Raw genomic sequence first — 25,138 nt, 5'->3', positions numbered from 1 at the left:
TTACAGAAGCTTAAATATAAGAGGACTGTCACTTTGACATCTGTGTGTTTTCCTCTGACATTCCACGAAACTTAATCCATTGTACGTATTGATTTTGGCACTGGTCAGGTCTCAAAGTAGCTAAAACTACAGAAAACAAGTGTAGGTTTTTAGTGTCCACATGCTTTCTCCATTAAATGTGTGTTTAATCCCCACTCTATGTCTTGTTTGGGGGTTGTTCGTTCCTTCTTTCTTTCTTTCTTCCTTCCTTCCTTCCTTCCTTCCTTCCTTCCTTCCTTCCTTCCTTCCTTCCTTCCTTCCTTCCTTCCTTCTTTCTTTCTTTCTTTCTTTCTTTCTTTCTTTCTTTCTTTCTTTCTTTCTTTCTTTCTTTCTTTCTTTCATCATTCCAGTTTGCTTTATGGGAGTGGTATTGCAGAAAAAGCTCTTAACACAGTCGTGTGCACCCCTGGTGTCAGCTAAGGAGAAGCGCTGAAACGGGAAATGTTAGGATCTCGCCATAATCTCCTAAAGTGTTCCACACTATTTTTTCCTTGTTGACTCAGAACAAACACTAAAGAAGGCACTGAATGACCTCAGGTTTTCTTCTGGCCCATACTTATTATAGCAGAGACCGGAAACAGCAGCCCCGATCCAAAACCTTCAGTGGGCAGCTTGGGAAAAGTGTTTTACATGGGACTGTTGTTGAAGTCCATGGAAATCAGGGCAGAGCTAAAGGATCTGATTGATCTAAGACATTTCAGCCTTCTGCTTCCAGGTGCCATTTCCGACACTCCTTCTCCATGTTAACTACATAGTAGTAAGTCCTGTGTTTGTCTTCTTTCTTTTCCTTTAATTTTTTTAATGTTTATTCTTTTTAGAGAGAGCATGAGTGGGGCAGTGGCAGAGAGAGAGAGAGAGAGAGAGAGAGAGAGACAGCGGGGGATTGGCAGAGAGAGAGAGAGGGAGACACAGAATCTGAAGCAGGCTCCAGGCTCTGAGCTGTCAGCACAGAGCCCGACGCGGGGCTCAAACTCACGGACTCCGAGATCATGACCTCGGCTGAAATCAGACACTTAACTGACTGAGCCACCCAGGTACCCCTCTTTTCTCTTTAACAGGATCATCTCCGTATTTCTTTAAAAATATTCTACCTATAGAGGCGCCTGGGTGGCTCAGTCAGTTAAGCATACAACTCTTGATTTCAGTTCAGGTCACAATCCCACGGTTTGTGAGTTTGAGCCCTGTGCCAAGCTCTGTGCTCATAGTGCAGACCCTGCTTGGGATTCTCTCTCCCTTCCCCTCTCTCTCTGCCCCTTCCCACTCTCTCTCTCTCTCTCTCTCCCCCCCTCTCAAATCAATAAACTTAAAAAAAATATTGTATGTATACCGTATTTGCCTTCTCTAGGTCATAAAATGAGAACACAGACACAAGAATCGAAATGTACCAATTCGTTTTCCTATGCAATTGACTCATTACCTCAAAAAATAATTTTTAATTAGCTAATTAAGAATAATTTGGGACATTGGCTGTCCGAGGCTCTGAGTGCTAGATACTCAGAAAACATGAACGATTTAATCATGGCACTTGGAAAGCTTACAGCCCAGTGGGAAGGAGCTGCGGGACCCTGACCGTGAGCATCCTGCTGGTAAGTGCCCTTGCAGGGGCAGGCGCCAAGGGGAGCTCGCTTCTCTGAACCCAGTCTCCTTATCTGTTACGGGGAGTGTGGGAGGGGAGCAAATCTCACGAAGCTGTTTTGCAGCTCGGCTAAGATAACGCATGTGAAAACCTTGTAAAATTGTACGGCGTGGACCCCATCTGTTGTCAGGTGTGGTTTAAAATAGAAGGTGGGAGACTTGCTGTCCTGACACCGTTTAGATAATCCAGCTCTGAGACTGTGAGTTAAGGGGAAACAATGCACATCAGTGTCGAGTGCAGTTCCCCGGAGAACATTAGAGGTTGTATTATTCAGAGCCGCTCACTCTAGAAAATCATATTGTCGACGAGAGGCCCAGTGGTGAGGACGGCAAGAACAGTGCGGCTTTGTTGGATATCACTGGCCGCCGTCGGCCTTTCTCGGCACCCACCGTATATTTTCACTCTACCCACAAATAAGAACGTACAGAGCCTCGCAGCCCTGGGGTCTAACAAGGTGCCTGTTTTATGTTTGGGTTCTAGGGTCTTTATAGCAGTCTCTCAGTGTTTCTACGTATTGGTATTCCCCTCCTTCTCCTTCTTTTAGTTCTTTAAAGGCCTGGAGATTACATGTCTCAGTTTGCCCGGGACCATCCTAGTTTATGTCTGTTGTTCCAACACCCCGTCTACCCGATGTGTTCGCACTCTCCAAAGTGCCCTGAGTTGGGCCATAAGCTGTATTTGGTTCAAGGCATGGAAGGAAGGAAGGAAAGAAAAAAGAAATATGAAATTTGGAGGAAATTTCAATGCCTTGGTTCAAGGCATTAAAAAAAATGAAATTAGTGGAATTGTAAAGATCTGTGAGAACTGACCTCAGTCATTGCACTGACCGGGAGTGTGGATTTGGTCCCATAACGTCCTGGAATGCAGTTTGCAGGTGAAAGTCCGGAGAGCCTGGTCCTCCACACACACCGCAGCAGGTTCCCTACTGAGAGCTGTTCAGACAAGAACATGTGTTTGTGCCCCGTGGCTCAGAACGGTAGCCTTGACACCCTCCGTGTCAGTTTCCATACTAGCTTGGCTTGTTGGAGCTTGAAGGCTCACATTCCTTCTTTTCTTGTTTTTTTAAATTTTTTAATGTTTATTTTTGAGAGAGAGGGGGAGGGAAGGAGGGGCAGAGAGAGAGAGAGAGAGAGACACCCACACACAGAAGGCAAAGCAGTCTCCAGGCTCTGAGCTGACAGCACAGAGCCTGACACGGGGCTTGAACTCACAAACCGTGAAGCCACCCAGGCACCCCAGGCTCACATTCCTTCTTAAAGGCCTCCCCAGGTGTTCATTGATGTGAGGATTTGCATTAAGATGGTATTCATCTTGGTATTTTTTTTTTAATTTTTTTTTCAACGTTTTTTATTTATTTTTGGGACAGAGAGAGACAGAGCATGAACGGGGGAGGGGCAGAGAGAGAGGGAGACACAGAATCGGAAACAGGCTCCAGGCTCTGAGCCATCAGCCCAGAGCCTGATGCGGGGCTCAAACTCACGGACCGCGAGATCGTGACCTGGCTGAAGTCGGACGCTTAACCGACTGCGCCACCCAGGCGCCCCCATCTTGGTATTTTTTAACTTACGTCTGCACCCACTGTGGGGCTTGAACTCAGGACCATGAGTGAGATCAGCAGTCTCGCGTTCTACCGCCTGAGCCAGGAGGGAGCCCCCGTTTCCATCTTGGTTTTGACCATTGTTCACCCATGGCAGCCAGCCCCCCATGGGTGGGGGGAGGGTAGGAAGCAGGTCTAGTGCCTGCATAACTCCAGGGGGTGGGTGTGAGTGGGAGGCAGCTCCCAGGGGTGGGCCTGCAAGGCAGCGTCTCCCCCACATCCTCCTGCTCCTCCCTCCGAATGAGAAGGTAGGACCGTAAGGTGCAGTAGCCTAAAGAGAAAATTGTGCAAGGGGGTGGGTGCCACTTTCTGCGTGCCCCCCTGCGACCCTCACTGTAACAGAGTGAAATTGTCCCTTCCTACCAACCAGCAGTCATGTGGAATTTGTTAAAAGGTCAAGAGGCTCCCCTACTATCTTAGTATCTGTGATCCTAGTATTTTCATAGCAGAGCACTTGACCGAAAAGTTCAGTGCACGTTGTGGTTGGTTAAAAGCAATGCATAACCGCCCTTCTCCGTTGACAGCTGTACTGGAGTTTGGGCTTGGCCTCTTTGCTCATGAGCCCTAAAGAAATATGTAGGAATTAAGTCTTGAAAAGCGAAAGCACAAGGTCAGAAAAGAAAGAAAAACCGAAGGGACAGTCAATGTGGTGCTCTCCCCAGAGAGCCCACTCTTCAGAGAGGTCAGACGTGGTATAAAGATCTCTGTTAAAACCAGTGATGGGGCGCCTGGGTGGCTCAGTCGGTTGAGCGGCCGACTTCGGCTCAGGTCATGATCTCACGGTCTGTGGGTTCGAGCCCCGCCTTGGGCTCTGTGCTGACCACTCAGAGCCTGGAGCCTATTTCAGATTCTGTGTCTCCCTCTCTCTCTCTGACCCTCCCCCGTTCATGCTCTGTCTCTCTCTGTCTCAAAAATAAATAAACGTTAAAAAAAATTTTTAAAAAAAAACCCCAGTGTTGCTCACACTTGAACATGGGCTCTTGTGGAGATGCAGATTCCGATGTCCTCGGGGTGGGACGGGGAGCCCCAGACTGCTTTCTGACCGGCTCCGCGGGGAGTCAGGACACGGGTGCTTCAGCTGGTTCTGACTCTGGATGTCGCTGTTGCACCGCAGGCAAGTTAGAGTGACACGGGGGGGTTGAGGGGGGGGACCCTGGACTGTCACGAGCTGCTGTGCTTTGCAGAGGCTAGAGCAGGAAGAACCGTCCAGTGGCACCTTACCTCTGGTTCCCAGTGTCTTCGAAACTCTTAAATAACGTGTCCTGTACAGAGGCCCAGCGTTCCTGCCAATAAAATACAGACATGCACATTTTGTGGGCTTAGAATTCCAAACATGGGCTCCTTTTACATCAGTGGAGGGCTGGGAGGACAGAAGTCTAAGGAAATGAATAGGAAACTAGAGGAAGTTCAGAAAGGAAAGGAAAGTTCCATCCCCTCTTGCTTCCATTCTAGGAGAGGAGCTGTTCCTCTCTTTACCCGTAAGGACGTGGGGCCACCGTTCACTGGTTTCTCCGACTGTATTCTGCCTCTTCTCCTCTGCTACTTCACAGAACGTTCTCCTCTACAAAAGCAAACAGGATCTTAATGTAGGTGATCTTCAGAGCCCTTTCGGTTGTTAAGCCACAGCAACCAAGAATTCCGTGGTCACACAGCATTATATATATGTAATCTATTCACATGTTTTCACTTGCTGTGTGTGGTTTTATTTCTATAAGGGCACCTCCAAAATATGTTTGAGTGTCAACATATATATTTTCTATTTTTGCCTGCAGTCTCGGCTCTCTTTAAAAAAAAAGAAAAAACCTTTGGGGGCACCTGGGTGACTCAGTTAATTGAGTGTCCGACTCCTGATTTCAGCCCAGGCCACTGTCCCAGGGTTGTGGGATTGAGCCCCGTGTTGGGCTCCTCCCTAAGCGTGGAGCCTGCTTGGGAGTCTCTCCTTCCTTTTCTCTCTCTTCCTCTGCCCCTCTTTCCAAAATAAGAAAAAACAAAACACATCAAAACATCTTTGTTTCATAGCTTCAAAAAAATTTTATGGAATTCATAGTTGACTGTATTAAATTCTCCTTCCATGAGACTAACTTAAAGATTCTGACCTCACAAGGGCAGCAATAGCTAAATTTTCTTCTGTGGTTTACCAGCACTTTCTCGAACCATCTGCTTATTCTGGGTGTGGACATGTGCATTAGATACCTCCTTAAAAGGATAATTGAGAGCCTATTCCAGAAGGTACATAGGGTCCAAGTGTATGTACTTGACTACAGCGACTTCTTCAGTCTTAGGACAGGAATCTAGAATTTACTCCCATCTCTGTTCTGACCAGTCAGTTACACATCAAGCCTCTTATAATGTAGTAGGTAATGAGCCACTGTAAGTCAATCAAGGATTTCTCTTTCCTGGACTTCCGGATGAAAGAATGAAACATTTTTGATAAATTTACCCCCAGCGACAACATTAATACCCTATGTAGGAACTGAGTTTATAAAACCTGAGTTACCTTGAGCCAAGATTGAAGAATAAGCAGAGAATCCCCTAGTGAACAGTGAAAATTGTCATGTTAATTTCAAACTTCCTGAAAACACATCAGTTGTGTGCAGAGAGATTTCAGATGTGTAGTTTTTGGTGTTGTGTTTACTGTGTTACAAGCAATATAGACCCGGAACATGCTGGAACAGCACAGGGGCTTAGAAGCTGTTAGCCAACACCTGTAACTGCCTATCAACCTGTAATTTATATTTATTTATTTCTAAGTGTATTTATTTGAGAGAGAAATCATGAGCAGGAGACAGGCAGAGAAGAGAGGAGAGGGCGAGAATCTCAAGCAGGCTCTACACTGTCAGCACAGAGCCCGATGTGGGGCTCGAAATCATGAACTGTGAGATCATGATCTGAGCCCAAATTGGACGCTCAGCCATCCGAACCACCCAGATACCCCTATATTTATTTTATTAAACAGCATAACCCTAATAAAAACATGTCCCTGAGATGTTAGACGTCTTAAATTAGAAATAATAGATACTTTGCCATTAATGAACATTTATCTTCCCTTGATGGCTAGAAATTCTTGTTTGGGCTTCTCCCTACCCCCTTCCTGTAGGTGCACGAAAATGTTTGTGAATTAATTTTGCTTCGGTGTGATACACATGCCCTAACAGACCTTTCTACCCCCCTGTAGCTGGATCTCAGTGTTCGCTGCCTTTCTGAGTTTGGGACCTTGCCTTCTCGCCTCCCGGCTGTATCCGCTCCTACCCGCGAGGTGTTAATACCCAGGAGGCCAAATGTTCAGTAAGGCCCCCAGGGGAGCAGATGTCCGCTCTCATCCTCCAAAGCTGCCCTTCTGGGGACATGAGTTCAGCCTGTGTTTCTGACTCAAGCCCAGCGTTTTTGTCCTGGGTTAGGGGTGAAGCCTGTCTTGGACAGGCTCCCTCCTCTCGCACTTTTCCAGGTGTGGGAGAGTTGAGCCGTTGCTATCAGAGCCTTCTAGAAGAAGGAACAGAGAGGCAGAGCCTGGAGGAGGCAGGACCTGTGCATGAGGAGGCAGGGATTGAAGTCCCGCTGCTGAGTCGCCTTCCCCAGGCCTGTTGCCTTTCCCAGCTGAACAGGTTGAGTGATCGATGGCATTCGAATGGGCCCCCAGAGGACGTGTCTGTGCCCTCTGACCATTTGAAATTGGTGGGAATGACGCCAGGGGTCTGCCCTTCCCTTGATGACCAGGAGACAAGGCTCAGGTGTGGCCTGTCATTGGTCAGGCTTTCACTCTGTTGCTCCTATCCAAAGCATCCCTCAGTGGAATGAGATGCTGGCTAGATCCAAGCGTTTCCATTCTCCGCTTCGGCCGCTGCCAGCGCCCCCACCCTACACCCTGGTGTTTACTCACCTACCATGGGTAGATGAACGTGAGCAGGACGTTTGCAGAGTCACGAAAGCAGTGTGCTTGTCCCGGCATGAAAGCCTGAGACGATAAAAAAAAAAGCAGTGAATGTTTTGAATCTCCTGCATTCAAAAGGGAAAAGCTTAAGTGAGGTTTGTTTCAGCTAAAGAAAACAACATCTAAGACTTGCCGGAACAGTTTGTAGGACATATAAGGGCAACTTGACTTTGAGGGTGTCCAGGGGCACAGCAGAAGCTGGTTTTTCCCAAGTCTCTAGGTTTAGTTTCTGGTTCCAGCTTTTCCTGTAACCATTTTTAATTGAAGTGCATATGCTCTATTGATAACACAATGTACCATTGTGGGCTGTGTACTTGTCATCTTTTAAGTTTCTCTAAAATAAGTAGGAACTTGTATGTTCTGGAGAAGACGCAAGAACTTCTGGGAAATGTCTGCTTGGCATGGCTGTGCCTCTCTGTGAAAGAGTCTGAAGTAAAAATTTTCAAAGTCAAAGTATACTCAGAGGGGAAATTTTCTGTGAAGTCTGAAAAAACCATTCCTGGAACATCTCTTGTCTTCTCTCAATAGTAGTGGTAATAAGAATAAGAATGAGAATAATCATAATAGAAGACCCAACCTACCATTCCTTAAAATGGTAAGAAGCCTAAGCAAAATACTTGAAAGTAAGATAATTTATTTTGTGTTACTCATTGGGATTAAAATGCTCAGTGACTTTGGGGCGCCTGGGTGGCTCAGTCGGTTAAATGTTCATCTCTTGGTTTTGGCTCAGGTCTCACGGTTTTTAAGATGAAGCCTTGAATCAGACTCTGGGCTGACAATGCAGAGCCTGCTTGGGATTCTCTCTCTCCCTCTCTGCCCCTCCCCCACTTATGTCTGTGTGAATGTGTGTGTGCATGCACGCGTGCGTGTGCACTCTCTTTCAAAATAAATAAACTTTGAAAAAAATAAAACATCTTCTCCTTCCCATGTCCAGCAAGGCCCAACAAATGTCCTCTCATTTAGCCTCTGTTCACCTCTCTGCTCTTTACCTTTCTTAAATAAACTCAATTGCTCAAATCTATAGAGCTTTTTCTTTCCCCAAGTGCCTTTGGACCATGCTTTTACAGGGAAAAAAAAGGGGGGGGGGCGGATTTTAATTTTAATGATCACTTCATCAGTTTTTACTTTTATGGATCTTTCATCGTCCTCTGGAAACTCCTCTCCAAGCCCTAGGTCTTGAAGATCTTCAGCGTTTTCTTCTAAAGGTTTTAGAAGGTATTTTTTGTTTTACATTCAAGACTATGGGTCCTATCAAATTGATTTTTGTGTGGGGTGAAACGTTGAGGTCAGGGTTTTTTGTTTTGCCTCTAAGTGGCCATTTGCTGTTCTTTGAAAAGATTTTCCTTCCTTTATGGAGTTGATACGCCATCGTGGGACTTGGTGGGAGCACTGATGTGTCTGGCTGCTTCTGGGCCCCGTCCTCATTTCCCATACTCCCCCAGCTGGCCCTTACCTGTTGTTCACTCCTCACCTTCAGTGACGTTTCCCTAGAGATGCTTCTGAGGACCTCCCATCCCACCCGGCTCCATTGTCCTCATCTTCAACCCTAAAAACGTTGGCCTTTGTATTCTCACTCAACACCTACTTTTTTCCTCCCTTGTGGTATTTAGCGTAATGTTAATAATTTCCTCGTGTGTGTGTGTGTGTCACTGTGTGTGAAATTCCTGCCTCGAAGCCCCAAGAAGGCAGGAACTGGGTTTATTTTGTTGACCCCTCAAGTTCCAGCAGTGTGCCTCTTCCATGCTGAGCACCCAATCGTTATTTTTGGGGTAAATGAATGGCAAAAAGTTAGGCCTCTTGGGGATGTTTTATTTTTATTTTTATTTTTATTAATGTTTATTTTGAGAGGGCACAAGTGGGAGAGGGGCAGAGAGAGGGAGACAGAGGATCCGAAGCGGGCTCTGTGCTGACAGCAGAGAGCCCGATGTGGCGCTTGAACTCAGCAATCGTGAGATCGCGACCTGAGCCGAAGTCGGATGCTTAACCGACTAAGTCATCTAGGTGCCCCTTGGGGGGTGTTTTCTAAATCAGACGGTGCCATTTTCTTAAAATCAGTGGACATTCTTGGGGCGCCTGGGTGGCTTAGTCAGTTGAGCATCTCTCTCTTGATCTTGGGTCGGGTCATGATCTCGCGGTTTGTGGATTTGAGCCCCACATCAGGCTCTGCACTGACAGCATGAAGCTCTCTTGGGATTCACTCTGTCCTCCCTCTTTGCCCCTCCCCTGTTCTTGCACCCTCCCTCTCTCAAAATAAATAAAATTAAAAAATTAAATCAGTGGACGTTCCTGGCTCTTGGAGCCTTAGGATTTATTTTTTTCTCAGTTAACCCACCTTTTAAGGCAGTGGTTTTGAGAACCTTAGGCCTGAAACAGAATCACCTGGAGGACTGGTTAAGATGCAGACCCCACCAAAGATTGTGATTCGGTAGGTCTGGGATGCATTTCCAAGAAGTTCCCAGAACATCCAAGCTAATCCTGCTGCCAAGGAACCACACTTTGAGAGCCTTTTGCTTGAAGATGAAGCAACTAAAGATGCGTTATCCCCGTTGGCTTAGTGACAGTCCCAGGCACCCTTAAACTCACCATTCAATTACTTTTGATCAGTTTCAGAGTAATCACAGAGAATGTCCTGTAAGAATCCAATCCCAGAGGAGTTCGAGGCAAAATGCCTGCTACAGCAGTAAATAAATGAGAATTTCACATTAAAAAAAATTAAAAAAAGGAAATGAACAAAATCCTTTTGATTGACAGTAAACTAATTCTCTTACAGCTGTGGCCATCACATGTGGGTCCTTTAATATTTGAATCGGCAAAAGCACTGACATTTTGACTCTAAACCAGTAGCAGTGGAGATGCTTGCTAAGTAAGACCAAGATTTCACTGATGAGAACAAATTTATAAATGAAAGGGTTAGGTCTCTGCTGTGGTCTGTTTTCCCTACACCCTTTAGAAATGAACCACAGCAAATCGGTTAAGTTCTATTTCGTGTGCCTATGCGGAGTCATAAAAGCAGTTTCCTCTGAAGTCAACAAAAAACATAAAGGTGATAAGCTTTAAAAAAACAGCTTCGGGGCGCCTGGGTGGCTCAGTCGGTTAAGCGTCCGACTTCAGCTCAGGTCACGATCTCGCAGTCCGTGAGTTCGAGCCCCGCGTCGGGCTCTGGGCTGATGGCTCGGAGCCTGGAGCCTGCTTCCGATTCTGTGTCTCCCTCTCTCTCTGCCCCTCCCCCATTCATGCTCTGTCTCTCTCTGTCTCAAAAATAAATAAAACATTAAAAAAAAAATTAAAAAACCAAAAAACAGCTTCAACACTTCTGATTCTGATTTGTCTGCCCGTCCGTTGCCCCATTGTTTTGCAGAGAAAAACAGCTAGTTTTCAGCCTAGGTGGTTATGATCTGATAAACTCTGATCACTGAAAATTTCCTGGAAAGAAAATTTACCTTCATTTTCTTCAAGTGTTCAGGAAGCTGTGTGGATTCCAGCAACCCGGCTGGAGCAGAGCCAGGCTGGGCTCTGAGCGTCTGCAGGCTCTGAGGTGCCTTTAACCTGTTGGAGGAGCATTGTTCGTAAACACACTTGCAGGATGTGGATGTGGATGGGCGGGGGCGGGGGGGGGGGGGGTCTGGGCGAGGGCTGGACACGCCTATACCCACTTTGGGGCACAAGGAGGCAGGTCTTAACACGGGAATTCTTTTCAAATAATGCGGAAAAGAGGAGTCAGGAATTGGCTGTTAGTACAGCTCATCTGTTAAACATACTCTGAAATCTAAAGTCTCTTTCAACCCAAAGCACAGATCCAGTTAGACTGTTTGGGGCATGGGGGCAGGTGGGTGTCTTGTTTGCTCCTTGCTGTATCCTTTGTGCCAACAACAGTGCCTGGCACATGACAGGGCACTTGTTAAATGAATAAATGAATGTGTTTATTATTGCTTCCTCCATACATTCTCTTTAATGTCTGCATTTCAACTTTTTCCTGAAACAGAAACACTTCTTCTGGCCTCTTAAATATCACCCCAGAGAATAAGATTGTAAATATAACTGTTTGAACAAGTGTAGCATAAAATTTTTATAATGGGGAGAACGCAATTGCCTTTCTATGTTATAAATGAAACCAGCATCCAGGACTCTGATTTAGATCTTGATTGATAATTGAGATTTCCTTCCGGCAAACCCTCCCCCCACTCCCAACCCCATACCAAGAAAATTATCCCCTGTATTTGAGAAGGGTAAATGGGGTTGGGTCATAATTAGGTAATTTGGTTGGAAAGTGACCAAGAGCTGGTTAACATTACCGCCACAATTCTTGTGGTAGGAGCCAATACTAGAAACCCCCAGAAGATAATCTGATAATGAACGATGGCCTAAGTTTGCACTCAAACGTACTTTTAATTAAGTTACTTTTAATTAAACTCTGGACAGATGTATCTGGGCAGTCATCGAGGGTGTATAATAAGTTAGACAGGTTTTTGGATGGTTGTTTGGAAGACTGACTTATTTAAAGAAATAAATGAGCTTTGCATGTTTTATTAGGGTAAAGGGGTGTGTGTGTGTGTGGACTTTGGCTTGTAGACTGTATTCCTTTTAGCTTTCTCTTGAGCACTCAGGCCTTAGTCCTCTTTGTTTTACCATAACTGAGCCCCTATGGAAACAGACATTGCTCTAGCCACAGCCCTACTTGTCATGTACTCTATTCTTTTTTTTTTTTCAAGATTTTATTTTATTTTATTTATTTATTTTTGAGAGCGTGGGAGAGCAGGGGAGGGGCAGAGCAAGAGGGAGACAGAACATCCCAAGCAGGCTCGGAGCTGTCAGCACAGAGCCCCGAGCGGGGCTCAAACTCACAAGTTGTGAGATCATGACCTGAGCTGAAGCCAAGAGTTGTACACTTAACTGACTGAGCCGCCCAGGTGCCCCCAAAATTTTTAAGTAATCTCTACACCCACCGTGGGGCTCAAAGTCACAACCCCAAGACTAAGAGTTGCATGCTCTACCGACTGAGCCAGGCAGGCACCCCACCATGCACTTCCTTATCTCTTGACTTTGCATACTCTGTTCCTTCTGTCGAGAATGCCCTTCTTTGTCACCCTGGAAAACATTCATTCATCCTTTAAGACTTTGGCCACGTGGTCTCTTATGAATACATTTTTGGCCATTCACAGCCTGTTTGGGCAAGGTAAGACCATCTTGCTGTGGATTAGAATTAACTGCGTGTACACTGCTTTTCGAGTGCTTTGTCCTTTGACTGTGTGTCTGTCTGCCTCCAGCAGTAGTGTGTCAGCCTCTGAGAATGATGCGGAGCTTTCGTTTATCTGCTGCCTCCAAGTAGAAAAGGAAGAGTGGCTGGTACCAATTCTAAGAGTTGCAGGTCTTCAAAACGTGTTGAAGTGACAAAAATACACATAGAGTCCTCACACGTTGAAGAGAAAGAACCTCAGGGGGGCGCCTGAGTGGCTCAGTCGGTTGAGTGTCAGACTTCAGCTCGGGTCACGATCTTGCAGTTTGTGAGTTCGAGCCCCGCATCGGACTCTGTGCTGACAGCTCAGAGCCTGAGCCTGCTTCTGATTCTGTGTCTCCCTCTCTCTCTGTCCCTCCCCTGCTTGCTCGTATTCTCTCATTCTCTCTCTCTGAAAAATAAATAAACCTTAAAAAAAAAAAAAAAAAAGAGCGAGCCTCAGCTGGTCATGATGGCCACGTCAGCACTGAGAGATAATGAGTGACTATTTTTTCTGTCTTTTCCAGATTTTAGGTATAACTATGTTGTTAATTTTGTGAAGCTAAAAGAAACAATACTATGACATGTTGTAGAAGAGATTCCAGAACGTGTACATCAAAACGGTGGTTTCCCCTCTTAACACTTGTCATTTGAACAGGAAGGTTCTTATTCCAATTTGACTGCCCTGAGTCTGTCCATTTTTGAAATTACTATGATTCCATTGGGAGCCTCCCACCTAACCCTGAGTGGGGGAGCATGTTGGTCAGGTGAAAAAGTACTTAACGTATTGAGTCAAATGACATCCGTAGTACAGTCTAAGGAACAAGGCAGATAGCCACATGGACGAGTATCCTGGGGAGTCCCGATCAAAGTGTGATGGGCGCATACAATGGCCTTTCCTATGTGTCATGTAAGTCCCTCCTCAGGCTCTTAAACATGTCATCTCAAGGACTAAGACGGGAAATACAGTTGCTTCAAAAACAAATGCCGTAAAATTCTGAAACATAGCTTTCTTTCTAAAAGGAATTTAAGTATCCTTTCAGTAAGCGTATACATCCCTCAGGTGAGGGCCTTGAAAGGTTCCCCTTATTTAGGTGCATAAATTTTTACTTGTGAAAGCAACAGGGCCCTTACCCACGAGGGCTGGAGTGCGGGCTCTAGGGCTGGATTGCTCACCCCTGCACTTGGCTCTGGCACTTCCTAGTTCTGTGAGCCAGGCATGGTTTTTTTTGTTTGTTTTTAATGTTTATTTATATTTGACAGAGAGAAACAGAGCATGAGCGGGGGAGTGGCAGACAGAGAGGGAGACACAGCATCGGAAACAGGCTTCAGGCTCCAGGCTGTCAGCACAGAGCCCGATGCGGGGCTTGAACTCATGGACCACGAGATCATGACCTGAGCCAAAGTCGGACGCTCAACCGACTGAGCCACTCAGGCACCCCTAGCCAGGCGTGTTCTGACCTCCCTATGCCTGAGCTTCCTGTTTGTAAAATGGGGAGAGAATTTTTAGTAGCTCACAGGGTTATTGTGAAGTTTGAATGAGGTGATAACTGTTAGGTGCTTTAACAAATGCCTTGAATGTGGGGCGCCTGGGTGGCTCAGTTGGTTAAGCATCCAACTCTTGATTTCAACTCAGGTCATGGTCTCGTGGTTCATGAGATCAAGCCCCACATAGGATTCTGTGGTGACAGTGCAGAGCCTGCTTGGGATTCTCTCTCTCTCTCTCTCTCTCTGCCCCTTCCCCCACCTTTCTCTCTCTCTCTCTCTGTCCCTCTCCCACTCATGCCCCCCCCCAAATAAATTTTTAAAAAACCTAAATGCCCTGAATGTAACATAAGTTCACAAATTCTAAGATGCACATTTTTCACATTCTAACATTTCTGAGATGAGGGTATATCCTACAATTAATATAATCTTAATAAGCATTTTAAGACTGTTTAATTAGCAACATTAGTTTTTAATCAGTGCTACTTAAAGTAATGGTGCACCATAGAATGGATACCATTTGTATCTCAATAACTGATAAGAGTAAGAGCTCAGTGAATACCAGCTGTCATCTGCTTGGTCATCAGCAGTGTCCTCATCGTCATTATCTGGGCTCTAACCAAAGCAGTGGCATTTGGTTGGTTGCCAGAGCCAGTCTAGGGTATATGTCAAATCTCAAGTTCATCTATCTGTTTTCACTAATGCTTTCTTAGAGAAGACCCGGTGGGCTGTTCCTCCCGTTGGTTTTGTATTGAACTAATGTCATGCGTTTACGGGATAAATTCATGCAACGTCTACATTATTCTCTGTGCTGCGCTCGGGGAGCTACTAAAATGTTCTTCAGATTTGTCGCTTGAAATAGAGAAGACGACAAATTCTTTATTTTCTGTATTGATGTATTTCCCTAGAGGCTTTCAAAGGAGTGCTTTTTCTTAGTGAGCTCAACTAAGCCACCATTGTACCGCTTGAGATTTACTGGTTTGCAGCCTTCTCTGGGGAAGAAAAGAAGCAGTTTATTGATCTGTAACAGAGAATGGAACATGGCCAACCCTTTTCTGGTTTATGTAATGCACTGACATAAGAATCTGCATATCATTAAGAAGACTAAGTCCTCACAGTTTGAGGCCACCTGTCAGGCATGAACAATAACTGGGAAAAATCAATACACCATATGAAACTGTTGTTTTTGCATAGACACTACCCGGATCCACACCCGGTGACACATATCTTATTATATTACCAGTGGCATGCTTGTTCCCTTTTTGAGGTTTCTCCTTCCTTTTGATTTTATCGTTCGGTTTGGGGGAGGGTGGGAGAGACCAGTTTGGATCGGACATAAAGATTTTCTGCCAGGCGAAGGGTGTTCACTAACAGGAGGGGACCTTGGACCAAAGTTTATGAAGCTTCACTCAGGAGATTCTGGGCATATCTCCATCCAAATACCTTGACACCTACTTCATGCACCCATAACACATGCAGCCTGTTTCTTCTTGCCTTCTGTTTGCCCTCACGAGTTTAAGGGGTGGTATTTACAAGCCATTCTGAAGCAAGAGCACCAGCCCAGCGCACCAATCTAGAAAGGGGTCACGAATCAGATTATATTTGCTTTTGTTGGCTTTCAAAAGTGTAATCAGTTGAAGAATTTCAGAAGCTGGACAGGAAGTCCTCTGTCCCCTTATCTCCCTGTTCCCTCTCTTCCTTCTTCTCTACCAGTCCCCACATTTTTTTTTTTTTTAACCAAGCTACATTTGCCAGACCTGTGTAGTCATTCCTATTCTTAAAGGTAATGCTCACTGTATCCCTAAAGCCAGCTCTGCCCGCACGCACGGAGGTTACTGCTTCCCAAGCTCAATGCCATGGACCCGGACCGGTGCCTGTTTCCAACAGAATGTCAGGTGACTGCAGAGAGATTAGAGCCATCCTTTCCTCCTGGTGTGCTGTCACACACCAAGTGGGGACCAGCAGGGAGCTTCTCGGGGGAGGCTGAGAATCCGGTCTCTGCCGGCGGAGTGGCAGTCCCCAAAGCTGGAAAAGCCAAGCAAGGGAACAGTAAATAGTTCGCTTTGAACTACAAGCGAAAACCCATTCAGGCAGCGAAGACAATTTCACTAGCTCTTCAGCTAGTGACTGTCACTGTGTGATCACAGAGATCAGCCATTTCCTGTGCCTGCCTTCTATGTACTTGGATTTCTCACTTCTTACACTCTCCATGACCGTGGCCTCATAGTTCCCTTTCACATTGTGTTTTGAAAATTCTTTCTTCTTTCTCCCGTGCACTTGAAAGCAAATAAAACCAGAGACGGGAAGTCTCCAATCTTTATTTTTTTTTTTTAATAGTTACTATTACAAATCTAACAAAGGAGCTAAGTTCCTCCCTAATTGCATCAGCCAGGGGCAACCATAAGGAACATTTTGGTGTATTTATTTCTTGGGGTTTTAAATCAATGTGTAAATATGTACATATTTTTCACAAAATTGGGTTTATGACAGAATACAATTTTTATCGATGTTCTCTGAGTATTTTACTACATTATTGAAAGCTCTTAAGTGATTTCACTGGCTGCATTAGACGTGTATATGCGTATGTATTAGCATTTTGTTCTTTATTTTATTTTTTTTTTTACATTTATTTATTTTTGAGAGACAGAGAAACAGAGCACACATGGGGAGGGACAGAGGGAGCAGGAGACAGAAACCAAAGCAGGCTCCTAGCTGTCAGCACAGAGCCCGACGCGGGGCTCGGACCCACAAACCATGAGATCGTGACCTGAGCCGACGTCGGACGCTTAACCCCCTGAGCCACCCAGACGCCCCAGCAGTTTGTTCTTTTAGGGAGGTCACTGCGGGTTTCTGAACCGACACTTGAATTCCCAACTTGGAATTTGTTAGATCAGTTTCTTCGGGTTTTGTGGGTCTAGAGTTAGGATCTGGGCACAGTGGAAATGGACTATTTTCCTCTATACCATTGTTTGCTTTCCTTACCAGCATTTTTCAAAAGGCGTTTTGAAAAAGCAGAGGTTAGAGCAATGTTCCCTTCCTGTTACTACTATTCTTGTTTCTTTTTTTTTTAAATTTTGTGTTTCTACTATGTCTTATAGTAGTAATCTCAGTTAACTTTTAAATAGAGGATCAATATAAAGTAAGAAATATGGTGCCTGTCGTGACCCCTAATGTTTCCAAACCATGTGCTGTGCCATACTGTCATTTGAAGGTTATCTGACAGGACAGTGGGAGATATTGAAGACTTTTTTAAGAGGGGAGCTGACTGGCTCAGATTTATGTTTTAAAAGACCGAGTAGGCAAAAGACTTTGAGATACCTCAGAAGGGTTCCCGTGAATCAATCCTTTAAAAATGTGAAGGCTTGCTACAACAGCAACTACCTTGAAGGTGTTGAGCCAGCATCTGGAAAAGACATTACGTTTAAGAACCACAAATGGTCAGGGCATCTGGGTGGCTCAGTCGGTTAAGCATCCGACGTCAGCTCACGTCATGATCTCTAGGTTTGCATGTTCAAGCCCCGCATCAAGCTCTATACTGATAGGTCAGAGCCTGGAGCCTGCTTTGGATTCTCTGCCCCTTCCCTGCTTGTGCACTCGCTCGCTCTCTGTCTCTCTCTCAAAAATAAATTGTTTTGTAAAGTACCAAAAATGGTTTGTAGTGGATTTGCGGTAGGCTAGGGAATGATGCCCCTGAGGAGGCCCTTGGTATTTGAAGGCCACCTTCCTAAAAATGTCACGTTTCTGGAGAACCATTTCCATCTCCGATAAGAGTATCGTGTCTAGAGCCCTGCTCTGGGTGCCCGTCCACAGGCACATCTGCGGGTACGTGAATCTCAGCACCGAGTGGCGGGGCCAGGCCGTCATCACCCCCATCCACAGGCCATCTCTCCCCGACTCCCGATTTGCTCTCTCCATTAGCAGCCATTCTTTGTAAACAGACGTCTAAGATTTAGTGTTGTACATATTTTTAAATGATCCATTTTGATGAGGCTGTCTTCATTGTTTCAGGTTGATCGCGTTTGGGAACTTGATGCATAAAATTTGCATGATTCCTCACTCCTTTCTGGATCTGTCATTGGACTCCAGCCAGCATGGCTCACGCCACAAAGGTTAACGGCTGTGCCTCAGGTAACTCAACTCTGGAAAGAGAGAGAGAGAGAGAGAGAGAGTGTGTGTGTGTGTGTGTGTGTGTATGCCTTTGCTCAAACTGATTTCTTATGTCTTTTTCAGTAATGGGTAGATAATAGCAGGTTGCCTAGGTAACTGGACTTTGAAAGCAATTTTCTATCCATCGAAGCTAGGTTGGTTTTTTTAAATTTTTTTGTTTTTGTTTTTGTTTTTTCCAAAATCTCTTAGAGAATTTGCTTTTATCTTTAGAGTCTTTATGTGCAGAAATCAATTAGGTAAATTATTACCCAAGTCAATACTGTTGAAGTGTTGAAAGATCAATGTAAAATCCGAGTGCTGATCCAAGGATAATGGGCATTCCTCTTGCCCTTCTTTATGAGGGATTGAGCGATGCGAGAGGAGATAGGTTTGGATGCCTAAAACCAGTTCCTAGTGTCTGGTCCCAAGCAGGGTTTGTTTCGTGTTGCTGCACAAAGGGACAGAGTGGCTAGGGAAGAGCTTACTTGCTAGAGCAACTTTCCCAGAGAGGAATAATCAACAAGCCATATCACGAATCATAAAGATTTGTGTTGTCGCTGTTACTCTAGTTACGTTAGAGACCTACACAGGTTGCATAGCTCGTCCGGTATTGCCTATATAAGATGTGGGAGAAATTTATAGGACAAATGCAGAGGAAGTCCTCCTGAGAGATGACCACCTGCCCCCAACGGTACACCGAGCGTCCGTCCCTCTCTTGAGCGATCAGCCAAAGAGCAGAATGTGCGAGAACGGTGACCGTGTATGTATGCAGGAACTGTCGCGTGGTGTCTGAAAAGGGGTCGGGGCTCTGCTGCTCTGAACACTGGGTCATGGAAGGAATGTGGAGTTGGAATCAGGACCCCTGAATTGGAGTCCCAGCTCCAGCACTAACCATGAAATGGGGGGCAGGACTGTTCCGGGTGTGCGGTATCAGTAAACGTGTCTGCCTGCAGGGTTGAGACCCACGCGGGCACCAGAAGCGGACTTACAAGTGCCAGGTAAGCCGGCAAGCTCTGGTAAGGACTGCGGCAGGAGGAGCCCTCTGCGGGGGGTGTCCCCAGCCCACCCGTGTGACTCTTCCTTCTAGTAGTCCTGGCTGCAAGCATCCCCTCTGACAAGAACTTGGTAGCTTTCTTGCCCCAGGCCAAACCCAGCCAAACTCCATTTATTCTGGGACGACCGATCTTTCTCTGTTTATTCTTCGGTTGGTCCCTTCTACTTGCCAGCTGCCAGGGACTTGTAGAGATTCTGCTCAGGACTGCTGTCGGCGAGGAAAACTGGGGGCGCCCGGGTGGCTCAGTCAGTTAAGCGTCTGACTCTTAACTTCGGCTCAGGTCATGATCTCACGGTTGATGAGTTCAAGTCCCGCGTCGGGCTCCGTGCCGCCACTGCGAGGCCTGCTTGTGATTCTCTCTCTCCCCCTCTCTCTCTGCCCCTCCCCTGCTTGCTCTCTCAAAATAAATAAGCTTAAAAATAAAGTACAGACGACACAAATCTAGCCTTTAAATGAACGCTCACGGCATGCCATGATGCCAAAGCTGCTCTATCTCTACTCCCATCCCTAATTCGTACGTAATCCTGTGAGATGACACTGTCCCCTTCACCATCGCTATCAGCCCTGTGTGATGGCAGAGAACCTCAGTCCCTTAACCTAAGTAAGAAAAGTCAGGATCATTCCTCGTGTCGAGTCAAATATTTGCTGAGGGAGGAGGTTGAAACATGAAATGTCTTGAGTGTTGTGAGTGAGTTTCAATCTCCTGTGATGGTCCTCCCTTCCCTCTCCTGCCCCCACTTCCCACACGTTCAGAGGAAGGGGGGCTGGAGTTAGTGGTGCCTCTAGACCTTGACCCACTGGCGTGTCTAGCACATTCCTGTCTTCAAGGGTTTAGATACCTACCCCATTTGCCCTCAGTTCCTTCTCCAGCCTGACTCTTCTGGAGTGTCTCTTTTCCTTTGGTTCTTAAAGTCTGATGACCCAGCTGTAACCTTTCCCCCTGCCTAGCAGGTCTGGGCACTGAGTCCAGAAACAAAGGGAAGCTCTATGATTTGTGACTTCTGGGGTATCAGGGTATGATTAGTTACTGCAGACAGGTGTCTGCATCAGGCAAGGGACAGTTTTGTTTTTTCTAGTCGCCATGACCTCTGTAAGCAATCTGATTAGAGGCTCAGCCATACATAATTACTATAGTTACACACACACACACACACACACACACACACACACACACACACGTATATGCATGCATGTATACATATAAGGCCCATTTTAGAAAATTCTAAGATATAAAAGTTTAACGTTTTCTTAAAAAATAGAGCAAGAATTACTGGTAATGCCCCCACCCAGAAATACATGTTGTGCTCCTTTTCTGTATGGTCTTTATTTTTATTTTTTAAAGTTTTTAAAAAATCCATTTTAATGTTATTTATGATTTTGAGAGAGAGAGAGAGAGCACAAGCAGGGGAGGGGCAGAGAGAGAGGGAGACACAGAATCCGAACAGGCTCCAGGCTCCGAGCTGTCAGCACAGAGCCTGACGTGGAGCTCGAACTCAGGAACCACAGGATCATGACCTGAGCCGAAGTCGGACGCTTAACTGAGCCACCCAGGCGCCCCTTTGGTATGGTCTTTAAATTTTAAATATTTCACGCAGTTGAGATAATGCTTATAAAAATCACTATTTTTACCTTTTGTTTTCTTGCTCTGTATTGCAAAAGAAATGCCTGCCCATTGTTTAAAAAAAAAAAAGCCAAACTCAAACATGCAGAAGTATATGCTGTTTATAAATATACTGTTTTGAAATGTAATTAACATAAAAACATTTACAGACTGCAGATTAAGATGGGTTAAAGAGGGCTTTATGGCCCCAAAAGGAGTCTGGCCCACCCCTTCCCCTGAAAAATCAAGGCTTTGGGCTTCCATAAAACCTGAGGAAAAGTCCCATATGCGGTTGGAGTCAGAGCATTGGCACGAGAAATGCTTTTCATGGTCTGAGGAACAAAGCAGAAGCAGAAGAAGCCAGCTGAGAAAAACACCACTTGGCCAAGCAGTGCCCTTGGCCTGCCAGCACATCTGAGGTCTGACATCACATATCGTGTCCTTGTTTGAGACTTGAAACTGAGTAAGGGACTATTCAGAGTCCTTTTATACTTGGACTTCCCCACTGAGTCCTTCAGTTAGCTAGAATAAAAGCTGATTTTATTTTATTTTGTTTCTTAAGTTTATTTATATTGAGAGAGAGGGGAGGAGAGAGAATGGGAGAGAGGGTGCAAGCAGGGAGGGCAGAGAGAGGAAGAGACAGAATCCCAAGCAGGCTCTGAGCTGTCAGCACGGACCCCGACACTGGGCTCGAACTCACGCACTATGAGATCACCACCTGAGCCAACATCAAGAGGCCCTTAACCAACTAAGCCACCCAGCACCCCAAAAGATACTGATTTTAAAACAAGAGCAGTTAGTTGATGCTATAATTTGTAAATTTATTATAATAAATCCCAGGCATACAAAATGTATAAAGGTGATATGACAGGCACCTGCATACATAGCACCTGGCTTCAGAAATAAACTTTACAAGTTCATGGCAAAGATTATGGAGGGCGTCCAGCGGGTCAGGCTCTGTTCTAGGGACTCGGATGCAGCAGGGAACAAAACAGGCCTTCGGTCGACACACCTCCTGCTTTCGAAGACCTTTCGTCTAGTGGAAGCTGAGGGTTCCTGTGGACAGAGCCTCTGGATAAAGTAGAGGACTGACTCACGCTAAAAAAAGTATGCACTGTGCATCTGAAATTCAAATTTAGCCGGGTGTCCTCTGTTCTTACTTGCTACACAGGACAGTCTCGCCTGGGTACCCCTTCCAGATTCATCTTTCTCCAGGCCACCCTGTCCGTATCAGTCATTTGTTTCTATGTGACCTCTTTTCCACATGATCTCTGTCCTACTTCTGTTGACTGGTCCAGTTGTGATTTCATTAACGAAAACCCCTTTATTATGGTATTCCAGAGAACACCCTAAGGCCACCTGTCAGCGTGACAAGGTACAAGCTTTTATAGATTGCTCGTGACTGTCCCCTTTTCTTGGGGCCAGCTACGAAGGAAGTGAGGGCCGTTGGTTAGGAGGATGGCTGTGTCTCTGCACTTTGGGGATGGGGACAGTCTGCTCTTTCTCAGGTTTCTGAAATCATGTTGTAAACTGGACGCACTGTTTACCTCTGTAAACACTAATTGCTGTTGTAAAACTTTAATTAGAGCTTAGCATCTCTTCAGAAGCTAAATGACAGGTGGCTTATTTGTCAGATGAAGATAAGAATACCTGCCCTACCTTCTTCACAGGTGTGTTGTGAAGGAGAGATAAAATAATAGCCATAAAAACACTTTTTTTACGGTATAAAATGCTGGTTGGATGTCAGGGGAAATCACTGCCCTTCTTGATCTGCTGACTCTCTTGTGAGTTCCTGGTCCGAAAGGCACCTGTTCAGGTGCCACTGTACAAGGTCCCATCAGATACGGTGATTTTTTTTCCCTTTTTTTTTTTCCTATAATCAGAGGTATTCTCCTGTTCTCTCTCTCTCCCTGTGTGTGTGTGTGTGTGTGTGTGTGTGTGTGTGTGTGTGTGTGTTATTTATCACATCAGCTAACATACAGGGTAGTCTTGGCTTCAGGAGTGGATTCCCATGATTCATCACTCACATACAACACCCGGTGCTCATCCCAACAAGTGCCTGCCTCAATGCCCAGCAGCCACTCTCCCCTACCCCCCATCCCATCAACCCTCAGTTTGTTCTTTGTATTTAAGAGTCTCTTATGGTTTGCCTCCTTCTCTGTTTTTATCTCATTTTTTTCCTTCCCTTCCCCTCCCCTATGGTCATCTGTTAAACAGTTTCTCAAATTGCACATATGAGTGAAAACAGACGATACCTGTCTTTTTCTGACTGACTGACTTCACTTACCATAATACCCTCCAGTGCCATCCGTGTTGTTGCAAATGGCAAGATTGTTTTTCATCGCCAAGTAGTATTCCATTGTATATATAAACCACATCTTCTTTATCCACTCATCACTTGATGGACATTTGGGCTCTTTCCATAATTTGGCTATTGTTGATAGTGCTGCTCTAAACATTGGGGTGCATAGATACGGTGATTTTAAGGCTAGACATATTACTGTTAATGAAAGCTAAATAAATGAAAGCAACAGATGAGTATTAGAGAGTAGCATTTTATACCTCCCATCACCCAGCCTTATTTTTGCTAATATTTGCCTTTGTTAGTTTTTTATTTTTTCCAGATAACTATATATTTGCTTATTTACAATACTTACCGAACTGCGTTAAAAATTTGGTGGTCATTTTAAATTCATACAATCAATTTCATAAGACCTTGATCTTCTGGTCAGTTACCTGGCTCCAGGTTTTGTCGCCATGTGGATGTTAAATGAGGTACAAAGGCCGCTGATAAGACAGGCTCCTGGCTGAGCAGGTCGAACACTGCCGTGCCGTGCAGCCCACTCGATTGTGTAAATATTTTTCCTGGGCAGCAGCATTTCTCAAACAGAACTCTGAGCCCACTGCGGTGAACCCGATAGCGAAATTGCCTGCTGATGGTCAAGCGCGAGACCCGTTGTGTGTGTCTGTGGTGTTGGGTCTTAGTCCTGTTCTCCGAAGGCAGAACGGAAGCTGATGAGAGGCTCGGGCTGCTCTCCATGACCTTTCAGGGTGTTCTGGAAAAGTCGGCACAAGGATTAAGTGCGTGTTCTGATCAGTCCTTTGGGGTCTCCTGTGAGTGGTGTATCAGAAGAACAAACGGAAGAAACAAAGTTGTCTGACATAAAAGCATAGGTGAGGGCCATCGGGGATCTTTTTGATTCCACTTGTCCCCACTTTCAGACCACAGAACACAAGTTGCCCAACTCACACCGTTAGTTAATGGCTAAGCCAGAAGCGGAACACAGAGAGCGGTTTTCCTTGTTCCCCGCATTCTGTTGGCATTAAAAAATCAGAAGCGTAGAGTCTGTGATGTTCTGATTAAACAGATCAAGGGGAAGGTATATAGTTGAGAAAACTACGTGAAACACAAAAGTAGGCCAGTCACCAGTAAACTGGCCTCCCTGATAGAGGTTATGGTGAAAAGGTATTTTTTCTTAGTGTGAATTAAGAGCCAAAGTAACAGGCATATTCGTATTTAGTATAGCATGCAGCACCATTCCTCTGGTGTGTTCAATAATTGGATCTTAATTATACATTTCAACTTTAAATTTTTTTTTTCAACGTTTATTTATTTTTGGGACAGAGAGAGACAGAGCATGAACGGGGGAGGGGCAGAGAGAGAGGGAGACACAGAATCGGAAATAGGCTCCAGGCTCTGAGCCATCAGCCCAGAGCCTGACGCGGGGCTCGAACTCACGGACCGCGAGATCGTGACCTGAGCTGAAGTTGGACGCTTAACCGACTGCGCCACCCAGGCGCCCCAACATTTCAACTTTAAATGAAACTTAGTTTTTAGCTTATGAAAGGCTAATTTCACCCTGGAGTTTATAAATGAAATAATGTATTTTCCTACACAGTGATGGTGTTTCAGAAGATTTTTTTTTTTTTAAGAAAGTAGTAGTTACCCTCGAACTTCCTAATTTTTAAAATGCCGAGGGGCACCTGGGTGGCTCAGTTGGTTAAGGGTCTGACCTTTGGTTTCGGCTCAGGTCAAGATCTCACGGTTGGTGAGTTCAAGCCCTGCGTCGGGCTGTGCGTGGCAGCACGGAGCCTGCTTGGGATTGTCTGTCTCCCTCTCTCTCCGCCCCTCCCCTGCTCCTGCTCTGTCTCTCTCTCAGAATAATTAAATAAACATGAAAAGATAAATAAAATGCTGAGACCACTACAAATAGGAGGCCTTGCCTTTCAGAGTTCCACCTGTCTGGTTAAATCAGAACCGCAGAATTCATTCGGCCCCCAGAGAGCTTCTGAAGGGTCCCTCCCTCCTCAGGGCTAGCTTGTTTCACCTCGTAAGACTTCTGTTTTAACCCGCAGCCAGCTTCACCTTATGGTCGTTGTGGTTCCAGACCTCAAGCAAGTCAGAATGGGTTAAGCATCATTCAGGTTTCAGACAGGCGAT

General features: G+C 45.5%; 1 protein-coding gene across 5 annotated transcripts in view; it reads left to right on the top strand.

Moving 5' to 3' along the window:
- The window catches only part of KANK1 (KN motif and ankyrin repeat domains 1), a 214,717-nt gene that overhangs the window by 122,050 nt on the left and 67,529 nt on the right, over positions 1-25,138 (top strand). For all 5 annotated transcript variants that reach the window (XR_015243429.1, XR_015243431.1, XM_086684946.1 and 2 more), the window contains exon 3: positions 17,906-18,025. Coding sequence is in view for 3 of the 5 variants with exons in the window: in XM_086684946.1 (XP_086541072.1) it covers positions 17,989-18,025 (37 nt within the window). In the remaining 2 variants the exon portion in view is untranslated. The remainder of the gene's footprint in view (positions 1-17,905; positions 18,026-25,138) is intronic.

The sequence above is a fragment of the Puma concolor genome, chromosome D4 (assembly GCF_028749965.1).
Source record: "Puma concolor isolate L17-30 chromosome D4, mPumCon1.1.hap2, whole genome shotgun sequence".
Taxonomy (NCBI): domain Eukaryota; kingdom Metazoa; phylum Chordata; class Mammalia; order Carnivora; family Felidae; genus Puma; species Puma concolor.
The sequence above is the reverse complement of the archived record's forward strand: the minus strand, read 5'-3'. Positions and strand labels throughout refer to the sequence as shown.